Raw genomic sequence first — 16,297 nt, forward strand, 5'->3', positions numbered from 1 at the left:
AACCGGAAGTGGCAATGTGGCTCAAGTGGTAGAGCACTAGCCTTGAGCTGAAGAAATCAGGGACAGCGCACAGACTCAGAGTTCAGGCTCCATGACAGACCAAAAAACCAACAAACAAAACAAAAAAAACCCAAAAAATTAAGACCCTGTCTCAAAGGGGAAAAAAAGCGGCATAGGTACTTTTTGGATCTTGAATAGCTACTTTTTGGATCTTGAATATTCCCCAAATGATGACATGTTAAACACTTGGCCAGCAGGTGGCGCTATGGGAGGTTGTGAGTCTTGAGGAAGTGGGGCTTAGTAGAAGGAAGTTAGGTCATTAGACGTGTGTGTGTGTGTGTGTGTGTGTGTGTGTGTGTGTGTGTGTGTGTGTGTGTGTGTGTGTGTGTGTGTGTTTTGTGGGTCATGGTGTTTGAACTCTGAGCCTGGACATTGTCCCTGAGCTCTTCAGCTCAAGGCTACTGCCCTACCCTTGAGCCAAGCCCCACTTCTCCTTTTCTAGAAGTTAATTGGAGATAAGAGTCTCGGTCCTTTTGTGCCAGGGCGGGCTTTGAACCTTGATCTTCTTTAAAGAAATATTGAGCTAGACACCAGAGAGTCATGCTGATAAACCTAGCTACTTAGGAGACTCAGCTCTAAGAGTTGCAGTTCAAACCCAGGAGACCCTATTTCTAATTAACTGCACAAAAAAAAGCTGGCCTGAAGTTATGGCTCAAGTGATAGAGCATCCACTGAGAGCAAAAAAGCCAAGTGAGAATAGGAGGCCCTGAGTTCAAGACTCCCAGAAGTGGCAAAAGAAACAAAAAGGAAATATTGAGGTCCTGTTGCTTCTTGGCTGCCATTTCCTCCACAACACAAAGACCTAAAGGACATGGAGCCAAAAGGCTAGGAACTAAAACCATGCACCAAGATATACCTTTCCTCCTTTATTAGTTGATTTTCTCAAATACTTTTGCACAGTGATGATGGAAAGCTGACTAATGCAGAAGTATTATACTTTATAGAAGAGTTCAAGAATTTTCTTTGTTGGAAGTGGCACTGTGGCTCAAGTGGTAGAGCAGTAGCCTTGAACTGAAGAGCTAATGGAGAGCACCCAGGCCCAGAGTTCAAGCCCCATGACAGACAAAAAAAAAGAATTTTCTTTGTAGCAGCTTGTTGAGAATGTCAGTTTATGCAACTGACTCAGCTCTGTATATTCCACAACCAGCCCCTTCTTTCTTTTTTTTTCAACCCCTGGGGCTTGAATTCAGGGCCTAGGCACTATTCTTGAGCTTTCTCAAGGCTCTACCCTTGAGCCACAGAACCACTTCTGATGTTTTCTGTGTATGTGGTCCAAAGGAATTGAATCCAGTGCTTTGTGCATGCTAGGCAAGCACTCTACTACTAGGCCACACTTCCAGCCTCAGCCTGTGTTTCTTTTGCATACAATAAGCAGAGTAGTAAAACACATGGTGGGCTGGGAGTTTGGTGTGGTGGTAGAATGCTTTCCTAGCATGCATGAAGAGCTGGGTTCGATTCCTTAGTACCACACATATAGAAAAAACTGCAAGTGGAGCTGTGGCTCAAATGGTAGAGCTCTCTAGCCTTGAGGAAAAAGCCCAAGCACAGTGCTCATGCCCTGAGTTCAAGCCTCAGGACTGGCACAACACACACACACACACACACACACACACACACACACACACACACACACACACACACACAGCTCGATACAGGTATATATTAGCCTCCTGAGGTCTCTAGCAGTTCCCACCGGCGCTGCCACCATCTGTGTGGAGGCTCGCCTGCATTCTAGGGGTGGGATGGAAGGCAGGCTTTCAGAAGCAGGCCCCTGCCCAGGGGTGAGCTCCTAGAGACCTCTGCAAAGGGCTGCCAGCACTCACTTCTGCTGATCCTTCATGTTCTCAATGATGCTCCTGAGCTCGCGGACCTGTGTCCGCAGCTCCTCCACAGCCGCCTGGCTGCTGGCTATCGGCTCCATCTTTGGTTTTCCTTCCATGCTGAACAGAGACGGGGAGTTGGCTCGGTGTCCAGGTGTTCCCACAGAAGATGACAGAGGGACAGAAGCCAGTGAAGTCAGAGAGGCAGGGCCGCTGCCAGCTGCCATGGTCCCTGGCTTGGGTGGCAGGGATGCCTTGTTGTCAGACACCTGTGGCAAGGGAAAATGGACAGGCTTCAGAGTAAGGGATTCAGGTGAGTCACATGTCCCTTCGACATGGTCCGTGGACCTTTCTCCACACTCCACTCACGTATCCCCTCATCCACAAGCCACCGAGGGCAATGCGTTACGAAGCACTCCCCTGCTGAAGTGTGAGCTGTAGGTAGTGTAAATGGGGCTTTCGATCTGGATAGACATCGGGACTGGTTTCTGATCCAAACAGAGATTCCCAACTGCTTGCCCAGACACCACAAACTCTGAAGTGAGCACGGCACTCTCCTGGCTCATAGGAGCTCAGAACCCAGTGGGGAGCAGACTGACAGACAACCCAACACATTGCTGCAGAGGAGGATGACTGCACAAGAGGGAGGAAGCGCAGGGAGCCCGGGAAACACAGCAGACAGGCAACAATCCTGGAAGGAGCAGCCGACGGCCTCATCTTGGAGGGGCGGGGTGGGGGAAGCAGAGGAAAGGACTGCAGAGATTGGTGAGCAGAGAAACTGTAGGAGGAGGGAAGGCCCTAAGCAAAGGCCAAGACATGAGGAAGCCAAACATATTAGTGGAAGACATAGCTAGAAGAGCAGAGGGGGGAAAGGAGGAAGCCTGGAAGGAGGGTAAGGAGGAAACAATGCCTGAAACAGAGTTGCTGGGAGATGCACACAATGGAGGCTGGACATTGTGAGGCTGTGACTTTGGCAGTGGCAAAGGTGGTAGAGAGCAATGTTGAGAGTCATAGTGAACGTAAACGTCTGCTTCACAGAGCTCACACGCCATAGCTAGGGAGCTGAGGTCCTGGTCAGGCTGTAGAGGAAGAATAGGGGAAATTTTTACTTTAGGAGCCTGAGAGATGGCAGAAGGGCTGTATCTAGCAATAAAATCAAGAGCTTGGCTAACGGAAATGAAAGCTGTGCATGTGACTAAGATAGCAGGAGAAGAAAAGAGGCCCAGTGATGGAATCTGGACAAGTGCCAAACTGAAGAGAAAGTAGTGAGAAGGGATTAAGCAAGATCAGGAGAGGGGTGTAGCTTCTGGAAGTTCCCTAGAGAAGGTTCTAGAATGCCGAGAGGGAGAAGGAAAAAAAAAAAAGAAAAGAAACAAGGAGAGCCCATTTGGTAGTGCAAGGGAGGCAGAAATCCACTGGCAGAAGATAAGCTTCTGAAGGGAATGCAGAGGGGTGTAGCTTTCTCAAAACTTGGCTGAGGAAGGAAGATGGAGCAGAAAGAATAGAAGCCTCAGGAGATCATAGGATAATAGGTTTTGTCTGCTTTTAGAGCTGGATGAGACCCAGAGCTGCAGGAAAATTCTGAAACAGAAAGTCATTCCCCCGGAGAGCCAGGGGAAGGATGATGAAGACAGGCAGGAGAAGCCTGAAGAAGTGACCCGAGGAAGCCAGAAAGAGACAGGGTAGATATCTCGCAGGCTCAGAGAAGAGACAGGAGCAAGGCAATGAGGCGGTGGGCAGGTGGGGTGAGGGCAAAGTAACGAGCTAGGACCCCAAGAAGTGACAGGCTGGATACTGAGGCTGGTAGTGAAACTTGGCACTGTAAGCCCCGGGAGTTCCTCCAGCAATAGGCACTCAGCCGGCCACCCTGAGGCAGTGCCAAGAAGGGGCTTGGCTGGCGTGGCAGTGAGGAGGTAGAGTGTGGATTCAGGCTGTGCTAGAGGCAGAGACAGGCTGAGTGAGCCAAAAGCAGATGGGCCATCGTTCCCAGCCTCTCTGTTCGCCTTTTCTCTGCCAAGTTACCATTGAGGAAAAGTGTTCTCGGCTGCCAGGGAGAACGTTCCGCCAGCCTGGGCTTTGTTGTTAGTAGGAGTTATAGTACGAGAAAAGAGGAACTGACATTTATGGAGCTTGGATCGCATGGTGGACATCAGCTCTACAATGTAAGCTGGCATCAACTGGCACACACATTTTACCAAGCAGGAAACTGAGGCTTGGAGAGCTGGTTGAGTAACCTCCTCAGTCTAATCGTGTCTGCAGATTTGTTCTTTCCTGTTATTTCCTTTCCTGATTATCCACTCCTGGGCTCATTCTTGCTTTCATTTTCCATCCTGAATCCTCTCATATTTCTCACAGCCCACCAATGCCCTTAACACTGATCGACACTGATGCTTCTTCAATAGCTGCTTCACTTGGCATTTCCTGTGTCACTGGCATTCTCAGCCCATTTTGACTACCAAGTACTTTTTTAATCCCTCACAGAGTATAGGTCACCACACTCTCTGATCAAATTAGCTCAAGTGGAATTACTAGAAGCAGTGAAAAATACAACCTGACAACTCCAGGGAAGTGAAATAGGCTAATGGACTAGAACTGCATAAATCAGAAACATGAAAAGCCATTGTCCACCAGTAGATGTCACTGTAGAGACACCTGAGGGATGGCAGAAAAAACCAGAAACTTGGTATGTCTACTGTGGCTGGGGGGAGGGGAGGGGGAAGTAGCAGCAGTCCAAATCCAATCTCAGTAAATGGAATCCTTTATAAAGAAAGAATGCTTTGGTTTTGTGGATAATTAAAATTGATCTGTTTTATAGGATCATGTTTTGCTTACTAGATCAGATTTTTAAGAAAATCTATACTTGTAAATTCTTTAATCTATGAGGAAGAAAAATCCCACCCAATCTTTGTTTATGGTACTTCTTGCTTCAAATGACTGTACAGGTGCCGGGAGTTTGGCCTAGTGGTTAAAGTGCTTGCCTAGCATGCATGAAGACCCGGGTTTGATTCCTTAGTACCACATACATAGAAAAAAAGCCAGAAGTGGTGCTGAGGCTCAAGTGGTAGAGCTCTAGCCTTGAGAAACTCCAAGGACAGTGCTCAGGCCCTGAGTTCAAGCCCAGGACTGGCAAAAAAAAATGACTATACAGTTCCTGGTTTTTTTTTTTTTGGTCAGTCATGGGGCTTGAACTCTTGGCCTGGATGTTGTCCCTGAGCTCTTCAGCTCAAGGCTACTGCCCTACCCCTTGAGCCACAGTGTCACTTGCACAGTTCCTGCTTTGAGATAGAAGATAGGAGGGATTGCAGTTTGAGGCTGGCCTTAGTTTAAAAAAAAAGACCCTCTGTCTCAAACACAAAACACAAGAAAACAAAAACAAAACCAAAAGAAACAAGCTGGTCATGGTGGTTCACACCTCTAATCCCAGCTATTCAGGAGGCAGAGGAAAAGATGATCTCAATCCATGGTAGCTCTGGACATAAACTAAGTCCTTTTCTGAAAAATAAAACAAAAATGGCTGGAGGGATGGCTCAAGTGGTAGAGTGCTCAAGCATGAGGGTCCGAGTTCGAACCCTAACATCACCAAAAAAAAAATTACAGGCAGTAAATAATTTTTTCTTTCTCTCCTCCCTCCTTTCCTTCCTTCCTTCCTTCCTTCCTTCCTTCCTTCCTTCCTTCCTTCCTTCCTTCCTTCTTCCCTCTCCTCCTTTCTTCTTTCTTTCCCTCTCCTCTCTTTCCTCCTCTCTTCTCCCCTTTCCCTGGAATTAAGCCTTTGTGTATGCTAGGCAAATGCTATACCAAAGAGCATCCTTTTTTCTTTTCTTTTTTTTTGAGATGGGGGGTCTGTTGGCTCCTCTGATCTTGAACTCCTAAGGACAAAAGATCCTCTTATTTCAGCCTACATCTGTGTTTACAGGCATGTGTCACTGTGCCCAGCTAGGTTTCTTTTCTCACAAATAAAAATATAGATATACCATTGCTTAGGCTTGCAATGGAGTTAAAATGCCTCAGAGTACAAATTCATCCTAGAATTATCTTTACCCAAATTACCTTTTAAGAAACCCATGTTAGGAAAAAAAGAAACCCATGTTAGTTATACATATTTATGATCTTTCAATAATAATTTTTGCTACCTCTGAACATAATAGCATTCAAAAGAGTTAATGTCTTTCTAGATACGCAAGACTTTTAAAGTTGTTGTTTTGCACTAGTGGTGTGTAAGGGTATTTGTTCAAGCGTGGGTGATGGTATAATGAGAAGATCCAACCATAAGAATCACAGAGCACAAACAACTGACCTTGTAGCTCAGGGATTCTGTTTATGTTTGGAGACTCTGCAACATGCCTTGGGGCTTTTGGTCTCTGTCACTAAAGAATGACAAACACCTGCAGTTACTGTTCATCCCTGATCGGTGTATAACCCATCTTCCGTGTAGCACATGCATGGAAGGGTAGGGGACACATCAGCCTGGCTGGTCACTCACTTGGGATATGGTAACAGTCTTTGAAGTCTTCTTGGACACGTCTACTCCTCTGTGCGAAAGCGAAATGTGTTCCTCCTTATCTTCTTCGGGACTTGGGGAGTCAAAGATATCAGGGCTTGAAAGGGAAGACTGGATAAAGCCAAAAGAAAATGCTTTTGTCAGAATCATACCTTGGCCGACACAGCTATTGATGATGCTGTTTGCTTTTCAAAGTGCTCCATGCTAATGTCTCCTTACAATAGCAGTGTAAGGCGGAAAGTGAGATCTGTGGACTAGAGAGAGTCGCCTAGCTGGTTTGTGGCAGAACTGGGGCTCGGAAGCAAAGTTGCCTAAAGCAGGGATCTTTCTCTGGATGTCCATTCATCATATCACCGGTGCAATCATTCATCAATGTCCATCTTTTCCTACTCCCTCCCTCCTTTCTCCAAACCTTTGCTGCTGTGTGCCCAGCACTGATCTTAGGACGACAGTGATGCTGATGGCATGCTACCTGTGGTCTAGGCCCTAGTGGGGTGGGAAGTGTCATGGAAGGGTTCACAGGAGTCTACCTCTCATTTCCTTCTCCTCCATCCTCAGCACATTCTTTTCCTTGACTCTTCTCCAGGATCACCAAATCTGTGCATAAAGTGCCTTACAGGCTGTGTTTGAGAAGAAAGGCAAGGGGCCTGTGGTCTAGTGACAACGATATACACAGTCCTAACAGCATAGACTGCCCACTAGGCACAATCATCTCTCCTTTAGTATCCGTGGCTAAATCTCTGCCCTCATTACTGAGGACGGCCAACAACCAGGTCAGAGTCTGTGCTTGCTAAAGTATGTTACAGAATGGCAATCCCTTCTGATATCACCATATCTTTTTGTGTTTGCTGGTGCAGAAGCTTGAACTCGGGGCCTGGGCATTGCCCCTGAACTTTTGTTTTTGCTCAAGGATAGTGTGGCTCAAGGTGGCTTTTATTTTTCTTTAGTATAATTGGAGGTAAGAGTCATATGGACTTTCCTGCCCAGGCTGGCTTTGACTTATGATCCTCAGATCTCAAGTCTCCAAAGAAGCTAGGACGATAGGCATGAGCCACCAGAAGCCAGGTGTAAGATAGCTTTTCTTCTTTACTATAAGACTGCTATGAAGATTCAAAGCTGGACGAATGGGGAGGAATTAGCCAGAATTCACTTGGTTCTGAAATGATTTCTGAGCTAGAATTTCCCTAGATTAGAACAAAGCAAATGAAATAGGTTTGGGGGAAATGTCACATAGCAACGAATCTGTTTTTAAATGAAAAACCTTCTAGAGATTTGTTTAGATGAGCTCATATTTAACCAAATCGTTAGGGCAGAAAAATTGTCCTTGTCAGAATCACCACACCATTTGATATCATTAAGAAAAAATTGCAGGGGCTTGGAGCAAGGCCTAGAGGTAGAGTGCTTGCCTAGCACGCATGAAGCTCTAGGTTTGGTTTCTCAGTACATGTACAGAAAAAGCCGGAAGTGGTACTGTGGTTTAAGTGGTAAGAGCGATGGCCTTCAGAAACCTCAAGGACAGTGCCCAGGCCAACAGTATGAAAAAAATACCATCCAAATCAGTACTTGTCTTCTGTTTATTTTATTTGCCAAGGCTGAAAGTTATTTTTCAAGCAAAATGATTGCTTTAAGAGGTCTTACTTGTTCATCTTCATTTAATCTGAAAGTCCAATTACATAAAAGTAACTCCATCTTACCACTAAGCTTTTTTTTATTTTTTAAAAAATTAATCCAGGCTTAACTGTTCAATGACCATACAATGCCTGGATCCTATTATTTTGAGATTTTATTCAAAAAGTCTGTTTCTTCCTATACAACCTATGTTGCATGAGCTGCCAATCAAAGCTTTGCTCTCTGAATCCTATAAACATAACTCATTTCAATGAGAATGACTGACCCCAGGCTCGGAAATCCTAACTGGTGTTTCCACAATCATTCTCCACCTGTGGCCTTTTAGGAACATGTCTTTATTCACTAATCCTATTGGCTATGAAAATCCCATAGGTGCTACCTTTGACAAAACAGGAATTCAATACATACAGCCAAATGGGGATGAATGAGAAAGAGGGGGAGACAGTATCTCCATCATGCCTCATCAAAGCACCATCATATCCTGTTGCTCTGATTGGCAAACACTCCCTGTAAACAGCCAAACCTTAAGACATGGAACCATAAGCTTTCAGCAGGCAGTGACCATGTTGTTCGCATTCCCAGCTGTGTTCTTTGAACCTGGCACAATGTCCAGTCCACAGGAAACATGTCTATAAATATCTGTTCAATGAGTGAATTTGTAACTGTGTAGTTGAAAAGTAGGATGAAGATGGGATGCCTGTCCTTGATCCCCTCAAATTTACACAAACTCCTCAACAAGGGATACATGGACTAGGGAAGGGTGACAGTCTGAACTTGTATACTTAATTCGGAAAGACAAAAGGTTCTCTTGACTTTAAAAAAAAGTTTTGGAGAATTTGGAAAGAAAAGGAAAATGATGAAGGATTTAGACAGAAGATTAAGAGGCAGAATTGAGAAACTGAAATGCAGAGATGCTAAGGAATAATCGATAGGGTGTGTGTGAGTGAGTGAGTGAGTGTGTGTGTGTGTGTGTGTGCATGTGTGCAGGCTTGGATGGGCTGTGGAGAAGGGAAAAGAGTGGGAAAGAATGCAGTGTTGCTACAGAATGCTACAGATGAGTGAAAAAGGAAGCTACTTTTTCAAGTCTTTCTCTCAAAAGGTGTCAACACAGTTAGGTTTGTTTCATACAAAACACACTTCCTGACCAGATATGAGAGAAGAGGCTCAAAGGAAGCAGCATTCTTTTTTTTCTACATGGTAACAGTTCAGGTGGGATTAGTGATGAAGTAAAAAGAGAAAACGTCCTGGAAAAGAGAAATCTGTAGCAGATTAATTCCTTAGTATACCTGGGTGAAGACTGTAGGCGATGTGAGATATATACATATATATATGCATATAATATACATACAAACGTATATAGGCATATGCACACATATATTGTATATATGCACATATACACATATAGAGAAAGGGAGCCAGACAGATGTAGACACACAGATAGTAGGTAGGCAGGTAGATTGAACAAATGAACACATATACTGCTTGTAGAGGGTAAATTTAACCTTTGTGAAGGGCAAGTTTGCAATATATGGTGAAAACAAACATATTGCAGCATCAATATTTTTCTACAGCGATATTCACTGCAGTGTTGTCTAGAAAGACCTGGAGGAACATACATATGCACCAATGGTATAGTGGTTAGGTGCTCTCATATACTGACATGTTAGAAGAGTCAGCATCCATTAGATGTGCTATTTTGAAAAAATGGGTAATGACTGGGGAGAAAGGTGTGCAGCAAAAATAAAGGACGAGCAAGTTCCAAAACTATGTGCACAATGTCATCCTGATTCTGAAGAAATATCTATGTATGTACAAATCCCAAGCCATTCTAAATCGAAGAATATCTAGCAAGAGGCCAGCAGTTCTTTGCTCTGGGGCACAATCACATGTAACACACTTTCTTCTTTATGCATCCTGCTCCAATTTGGTACAATAAAGCTATAACAGATTTGCAATTAGCAATTATTCGAATAACAACCAACAAACTCGGACAGGTGATCATGGATGTCTGGATTGGTCTCTTCTATGTGACCAGCTGCTTCATAACATTAAAAACAACGTCTGGAAGTCCTGCGTGAGACTCCATGGAAGGGCACAGTGATGGGATTCGGGGAAATAAAAGTGGCTCTATAGTAGAAGATTTAAATAAAGCTTTGTTGATACAGCAAACTAAACTTACTTTCCTTTCCTCAATATAAAGTGCAACCCTTTTTTTCTTACCAGTTTCTCACCGATCTAGAAGGAGAGAGAATGGAGGTGGAAACAGGAGGTGCCATCTTACTGACAGAATCACACAGAACAGGTAGAAAGAAATACTGCTTGATTCAAGAAGACTCTCCAGTCACGTTAGCTGACAGTACGGGGCCTAGCATCCTCTCCTGCTGTCTGTAATCAGCCACTTGTGGAAGAGGTTTTAGTTGCTTTGCAGCTGCACAAAAGTGAGGACACACTTACAGAGGTGAGAGACTGGGATGGAGGGCGTCTTCCGGTAGCTTTTGGTCGGCTTGTGGTGGGGTGACTCAGTTTCTCAGTAGATGACACCACAGAGTCAAAACCTTCTAGGTCTAAAACAAAGCCATAAGACAATTTTTTAAGAATGAAAAGAAGCATGAGAAAAGATTCATATGTTACAAGAATCTCTTTTTCCTTAATAATCACCCTTTCCATCCAAATTATGATTCACCTTTTTTCGTTTTGCTTGTTTTTTCATATATTTTTATTGTAATTAATAGAAGGGTTACATGATATTTGCCAGATTATCCTTGGGTCAGTCAAGACAGGTGATTCAAGCTGAATAAGACAAACACTTTCTCCACAGTTTAACATGCTAGCAAGCAGGAGAGAGAACTAGTACTTTTTGCTTTGCCTGCAATGGTTCTATTCATAAATCTTTCAGAGCCATAGAAATTCTTCTATAAGTCCAAGTCTATTTCAGTAGACAAAACATCTTGCAGTCTCTCTGGTATATTATATATACACTGATTTGTTTATTTGAAGGGGGAAAACAAGATGACTGGGAGGGGGAGGAGGGAAAGGAGGACAAAAACATGAGATGGGGTATCAAGGTTCGAGAAGTAATGCACCCACTACCTGATGAATGTAACTGTAACCCCTCTATACATTATCCTGACAATAAAATACAATTAAAAAAAAAGCATTCTTGCAGTCTCAGTGTAAAAGGCACTGTCACAATTCCAACAGCAGGGGCAGGTGAATGAATGTGGGTCAGCTATTAATTTTTATCCTTCCTTCCTTCCTTCCTTCCTTCCTTCCTTCCTTCCTTCCTTCCTTCCTTTCTTCCTTCCTTCCTTCCTTTCGAGCCTCAGCGCCACTTTCAGTTTTCTGGTAGTTAATTGAAGGTAAAAGTGTCATGGACTCTTGTGCCCAGGCTGGCTTTGAACCATGATCCTCAGATCTCAGCTTCCTGAGTAGCTAGGATTACAGGTGTGAGCCACCTGTGCCTGGTTCAGTCATTAATTCTAAAAGCCAAGGCAAGATAGCCAGCCAGCTCCTCCTACTTTCACCACAATAATCTGTCCAACAGCTGTTGTTCTAATGTTAGACTCAACCTAGAGAAGAGGAACATGCCTTTCCACACAGAGCCTGAAACCATGATTCCAGAGTCACCATTCAATGCAGATGCTATCTTCAGTAGGCATCTGTCTGTTTATTCCCTCACTCTATAACACTTGAGTAACTACTTTGTGCTACCTAGAGATGTCAGGGCTGAGACGACACCAACAAATACCATGAGCCCTGCTCAGAGTTGCTTCCATCTCAATAACTAATGCTCAGAGGAATACACAAAAACAAAACAAACAAAAATGTGTTGCATGCTCAATGAATTTTGCATTCTGCTTTTTTCCTCTTAATCCTGTATGCTATATTTCTGTACATGCCATTTAAAAAAATTTGACTCTGGAGTTTGAACTCTGACTGGTACTTGCTAGACAAGAACTCAACTACTTGAACCAAACCACTCTGCCCTTTCTGCTTTAGTGATTTTTTTTGGACTGTGTCTCATTCTTTTGCTTGGGCCTACTTGGATCTTGATCCTTTTATATATGTCACCCGCATAGCTGGCATAGCAAACACTCACCACCATACCCAATTGATTGGTTGAGTTAATATTTTCCCATGGGCTGGCCCTGATCCATGATCATATCCTACTTCCTGAGTATCAATTCCTCCGTACCACATACATAGGAAAAGCTGGAAGTTGTGCTGTGGCTCGAGTGGTAGAGCTCTAGCCTTGAGAAAGCCCAAGGACAGTGCTCAGGCCCTGAGTTCAAGCCCCAAGGGTGTCAAAAAAGAAAAAAAAAGAAAAGAAACTTCTGCTGTCACTCTAGGCAAGACATATCTTCCCTTGGCCCTCCTCCACTCCTCAGCCCACTGAAACAAGTCCACCTGGGTGCCCAGGGTCTGAGCACCGTCCTTCGACTTTCTCAAGGCTAGAGCTTCACCACTTGAGCCTCAGCACCACTTCCGGCTTTATTTTTTTTCCTATGTATTGTGGTACTGAGGAACTGAACCCAGGTCTTCACGAATGCTAGGCAAGCACTCTACCACTAGGGCAAACTCCCAGCCCAGGATGTGATAACCTTGGAGGTAGTGGTCTGCAATGACTTCTGCTTTCAGAATACTTGTCTCCATGTGAACAATGACTACCACATTCTTGAGGTGGGGGGGCTGTTTGATAAGCTGTCAAGAAAGAGTGAACGAATGAACGAACAAACTGTCTTGAGGGAAAACTACTCCAGGAGTGTAACTTAAAGAGGCGGCTCCTAGTGGAGACATGAGGTGGTAGCTGCAGGGCTGAAGGCAGCATTCTGTGCCAAGGTGGTAGGGGAAGCTTGGCTGGGCACCGAGCGCTATTGGCTGAGGTTTGTACTCAAAAGACCTGCACACACTGGAGCCTGGCCACACTCAGCAAGCATCTCCACAACAGATGGCGGACAAGACTGCCTCATTTCTGTCACTCATGAATAAGAAGAGACTCAGTCCCTCTTGGGGGATCCACTCTTAGCTTCAGAATGCATGTTTCTGGCAAGTTTAACTTTCAGTTGCTTTAGCTTAGAAAGAGCACTTTTAGGAAACAGTAACCAAACTAAGCTGTCACGAAGAAAAAGATGCTCTAAGAAGGAGAAAGGGAACCTCAGGTTATCCTAGTATGTTTCCACAGATGAAGAACTGAAGTACACTTCCTTCTCACTGCAGAGAGGACAAAGTCTCCAACACTGTCACATAATATGACTATGGCTATGGTGGCTGTATTAAGGAAGAATTTCCATGACTAACTCATTGTGGTGTGAAGAAAATGTCCCAATTTTCATGGTGGTTTTGAAATGAACCAAACTGAAACGTGATCTAAATTTTCTCAGCCTGGCTGGGAAGGTTTCCTCTTAATAGAAAAAGAGATTTTAATGCCTATCAGCGAATCCCAAACTATCAAACTGGTAAATGCTGAAAAGTCTCTTAAGGACAAGAAACTCTTGGCTTTTATGACAAACCCTTACCTTATTTAGTCTAATTAGAAATGCACTCTCACTTTCCATGGTTAGGAGGCATAGTACCAAAGAGTACAGGTGACCTAAAGTACATTTACTAAAAACACAGAGGCATTATAGTTACATGACAGACAGGCCAGCTGACACCAGCGGAACTGTTTGGGAGCTTTTAAATAACTGTTCGTTATAAGCCACTGCTTTGGATTTGAAACAAAGAATCCTAGAATGGAAATTCACTACATTTAAAGCCTGGCAACATGGCTACTACCAGTCCCTTGTATATAACCCCTACAGATCATTAGGCTGTTAGAATTTCTTGTCTGGAACCCCAGTGATACTCTATCCCCCAAAACATTGACCATTGTACCAGTTGCCATCAGAGAAAGATATGCCGAGTGTCTGTCTGGGTATGTCACACTCCTCTCCTACCATGGAGACTCAGTACCACAATTTGGACCTCTTCCTGTAAGCCAAATCACACCCCAAGGCCTGAGCTGGTACTCCCCCACTGACCCATCACTCTGACCTCAGCATTCACTGCTGTCTATTGACGTTCCTCTTGTTGATTTATCTGCCTCATCCACCAAGCCAGAAACAAAGCTGTGGCTTTTATCTTTGTTTTCCCAGGCGTCACATCACTCCTGGCTTGCTATGAGAGTTCAATAAATGATTATTGACTAGATTAAAAAATGACCTTTCTGAGCTTCCGTTTTCCACCATAAAAATGGGAGAATTATCTGAACCATCAGTTTCACAGGGTTATTTTCCTATAAAGGAGAAATCATGTGAAAATCCATTCAAATCACACAGGTAAAAATTTGCATTCATACACCACTAATGTCATTGCCAGTTGAGAATGAGGACCTATGAACAAGGTCAGGAATCCTCTGTTCATTTTTTTAAAGACTTAAGATAAGAAAATACTAAATCCATAGGTCTGCAGGTACTTTCTCCGAAATGAAGCAGCATCATAAGGAACCTTGGACAGGGGAAGAAAATCTCATCCCATGTATCAGTCATTTGGCAAATACAGAAAACATGCAGACTAAAACGATGGGCCCATTATTATAGTTCACATGAACACCTGTGCTAGCTGAGTCACCAATGGAAAAATGAGCAATGAATACACCCCCCGAAAGGTATATGGACAGAGTAGATTAGCTCCTCTATTTGCACTTACAATTCGTGTGAAGTTCACAGAACACCCTGTCAGGAGTACGAAAAGATTTAGTTTCACATGCTGCCACCCACTATTTTTGCCACACACACACACACACACACACACACACACACACTCGCACATGCACACTAGGCTTTGTTAATCTATGAACCTACAACCCACAATAAGTGGGCAAAAGGTGAGAAATATCCCAAGTGAAGTAAATATCATTTGCAATCTGAGGGCTGAGTGCCATCTGTTTCATATTACTTCCACATTCGTGTAGAGCTGTAATGAATGTGGATGTAGCAAAAGATTATTATGCTGTGTAAGACTATTCATTGTTGTGTAAGACTACTTTGAATCCTATGAAGGTGTGCCTCCAGATGTACAATGTCCAGGGAAAAGGGTCTTGGTATGTAGTAAAGGTATAGACGCTGGACCTAGATCAGGCTGGACCTAGAATGGAAAGACTCCTCCCACAGAGAAGCAGGGAGCAAGGTATGAAAGGAGCAGGACACCTCTGCATACAAGTGAGCTTTTCTGAGGCTTGCTGCAAGTCCACATGGGTATCAGACATCCTGATCATCTCTAAGCCAAAAGCCCTCTGAACTGATACTCCGCACAGCCTTAAACACCTCTGCACTCCTCCTCAGTGACTTGTATTCCTTGTGGTAGGCCGACAGGTAGAGGTAGCTTGGGCAGGATGGCACACGGTTTACACCAAACACGATTCCAATGAGATGAAGCAACAATGTAATGGTCTTCCCATTTTCATCTGTCTGACCATTCCCCTATGTTTCTATAGTATCCATGAGGTATGTTTTCCTACTGGCACAGTGAAGAGTTTATTTATTGCTTTTGCCCTTTATTGAATGTGTTGGGGTCAAAGATGTTGGTGGCACCTCTCTTAACTAAGCACAAAGCCAGCTGTCATGACTGACTGTCCAGGGCTCACAAGCAAAATAAGTACCTGGATTCTAGTGAGAACCAACGTCTCTGAGAAGGTCTGTAAATGGAGTTGCTTAGTTCACAACAGGGATCAAGCCTCTCCACAGCTAAGATCAAAGCTCTCTGCTGGATCAGAAAGCATCAGCGTTCTAAAAGGAATGCTGGGGGCCGGGAGTTTAGCCTAGTGGTAGAGTGCTTGCCTAGCATGCACGAAGACCCATGTTTGATTCCTCGGTACCCACATACATAGCAAAAAGCTGGAAGTGGTGCTGAGGCTCAAGTGGTAGAGTGCTAGCCTTGAGAAAGTCCAAGGACAGTGCTCAAACCCTGAGCTCAAGCCCAGGACTGGCAAAATAAATAAATAAATAAATAAATAAATAAATAAATAAATAAATAAATAAATGGAATGCTGGTGGCTAGCTTGACCAGATTCACTCAGCAGGAGACCTACTCTGTGAGCCCAGAGGAGTGGGGACCAGGAGAGGACTCGAGGTACCTCAGGGAGTGAATTTGAACACATGCATATCAGCAACCAAAATTGTTCAGAGGACTACTATAGTTAATGAGCAATCGAGCAGAGAAGCAGTCTATTCCACTTTTGTTGAATCAAGTGACCTTTGGCACAATCTCTGCTTTGTGTCACCATATTTGAGAAGTGCAGATCGTAACTGAA

General features: G+C 44.0%; 1 protein-coding gene across 7 annotated transcripts in view; it reads right to left on the bottom strand.

Moving 5' to 3' along the window:
* Sh3kbp1 (SH3 domain containing kinase binding protein 1) overlaps positions 1-16,297 on the bottom strand; it is a 320,820-nt gene that overhangs the window by 5,123 nt on the left and 299,400 nt on the right. For 5 of the 7 annotated variants that reach the window (XM_090326683.1, XM_090326687.1, XM_090326685.1 and 2 more), the window contains 3 exons: positions 10,462-10,571; positions 6,361-6,489; positions 1,884-2,149 (listed from right to left, as the gene is read on the bottom strand). In XM_090326683.1, the coding sequence (XP_090182809.1) occupies positions 1,884-2,149; positions 6,361-6,489; positions 10,462-10,571 (505 nt within the window). The remainder of the gene's footprint in view (positions 1-1,883; positions 2,150-6,360; positions 6,490-10,461; positions 10,572-16,297) is intronic. The other 2 variants (XM_090326686.1, XM_090326688.1) reach the window with 1 other exon arrangement.

This window comes from Megascapheus bottae, chromosome X, assembly GCF_031878675.1.
Source record: "Megascapheus bottae isolate mThoBot1 chromosome X, mThoBot2.hap1, whole genome shotgun sequence".
Lineage (NCBI taxonomy): Eukaryota > Metazoa > Chordata > Mammalia > Rodentia > Geomyidae > Megascapheus > Megascapheus bottae.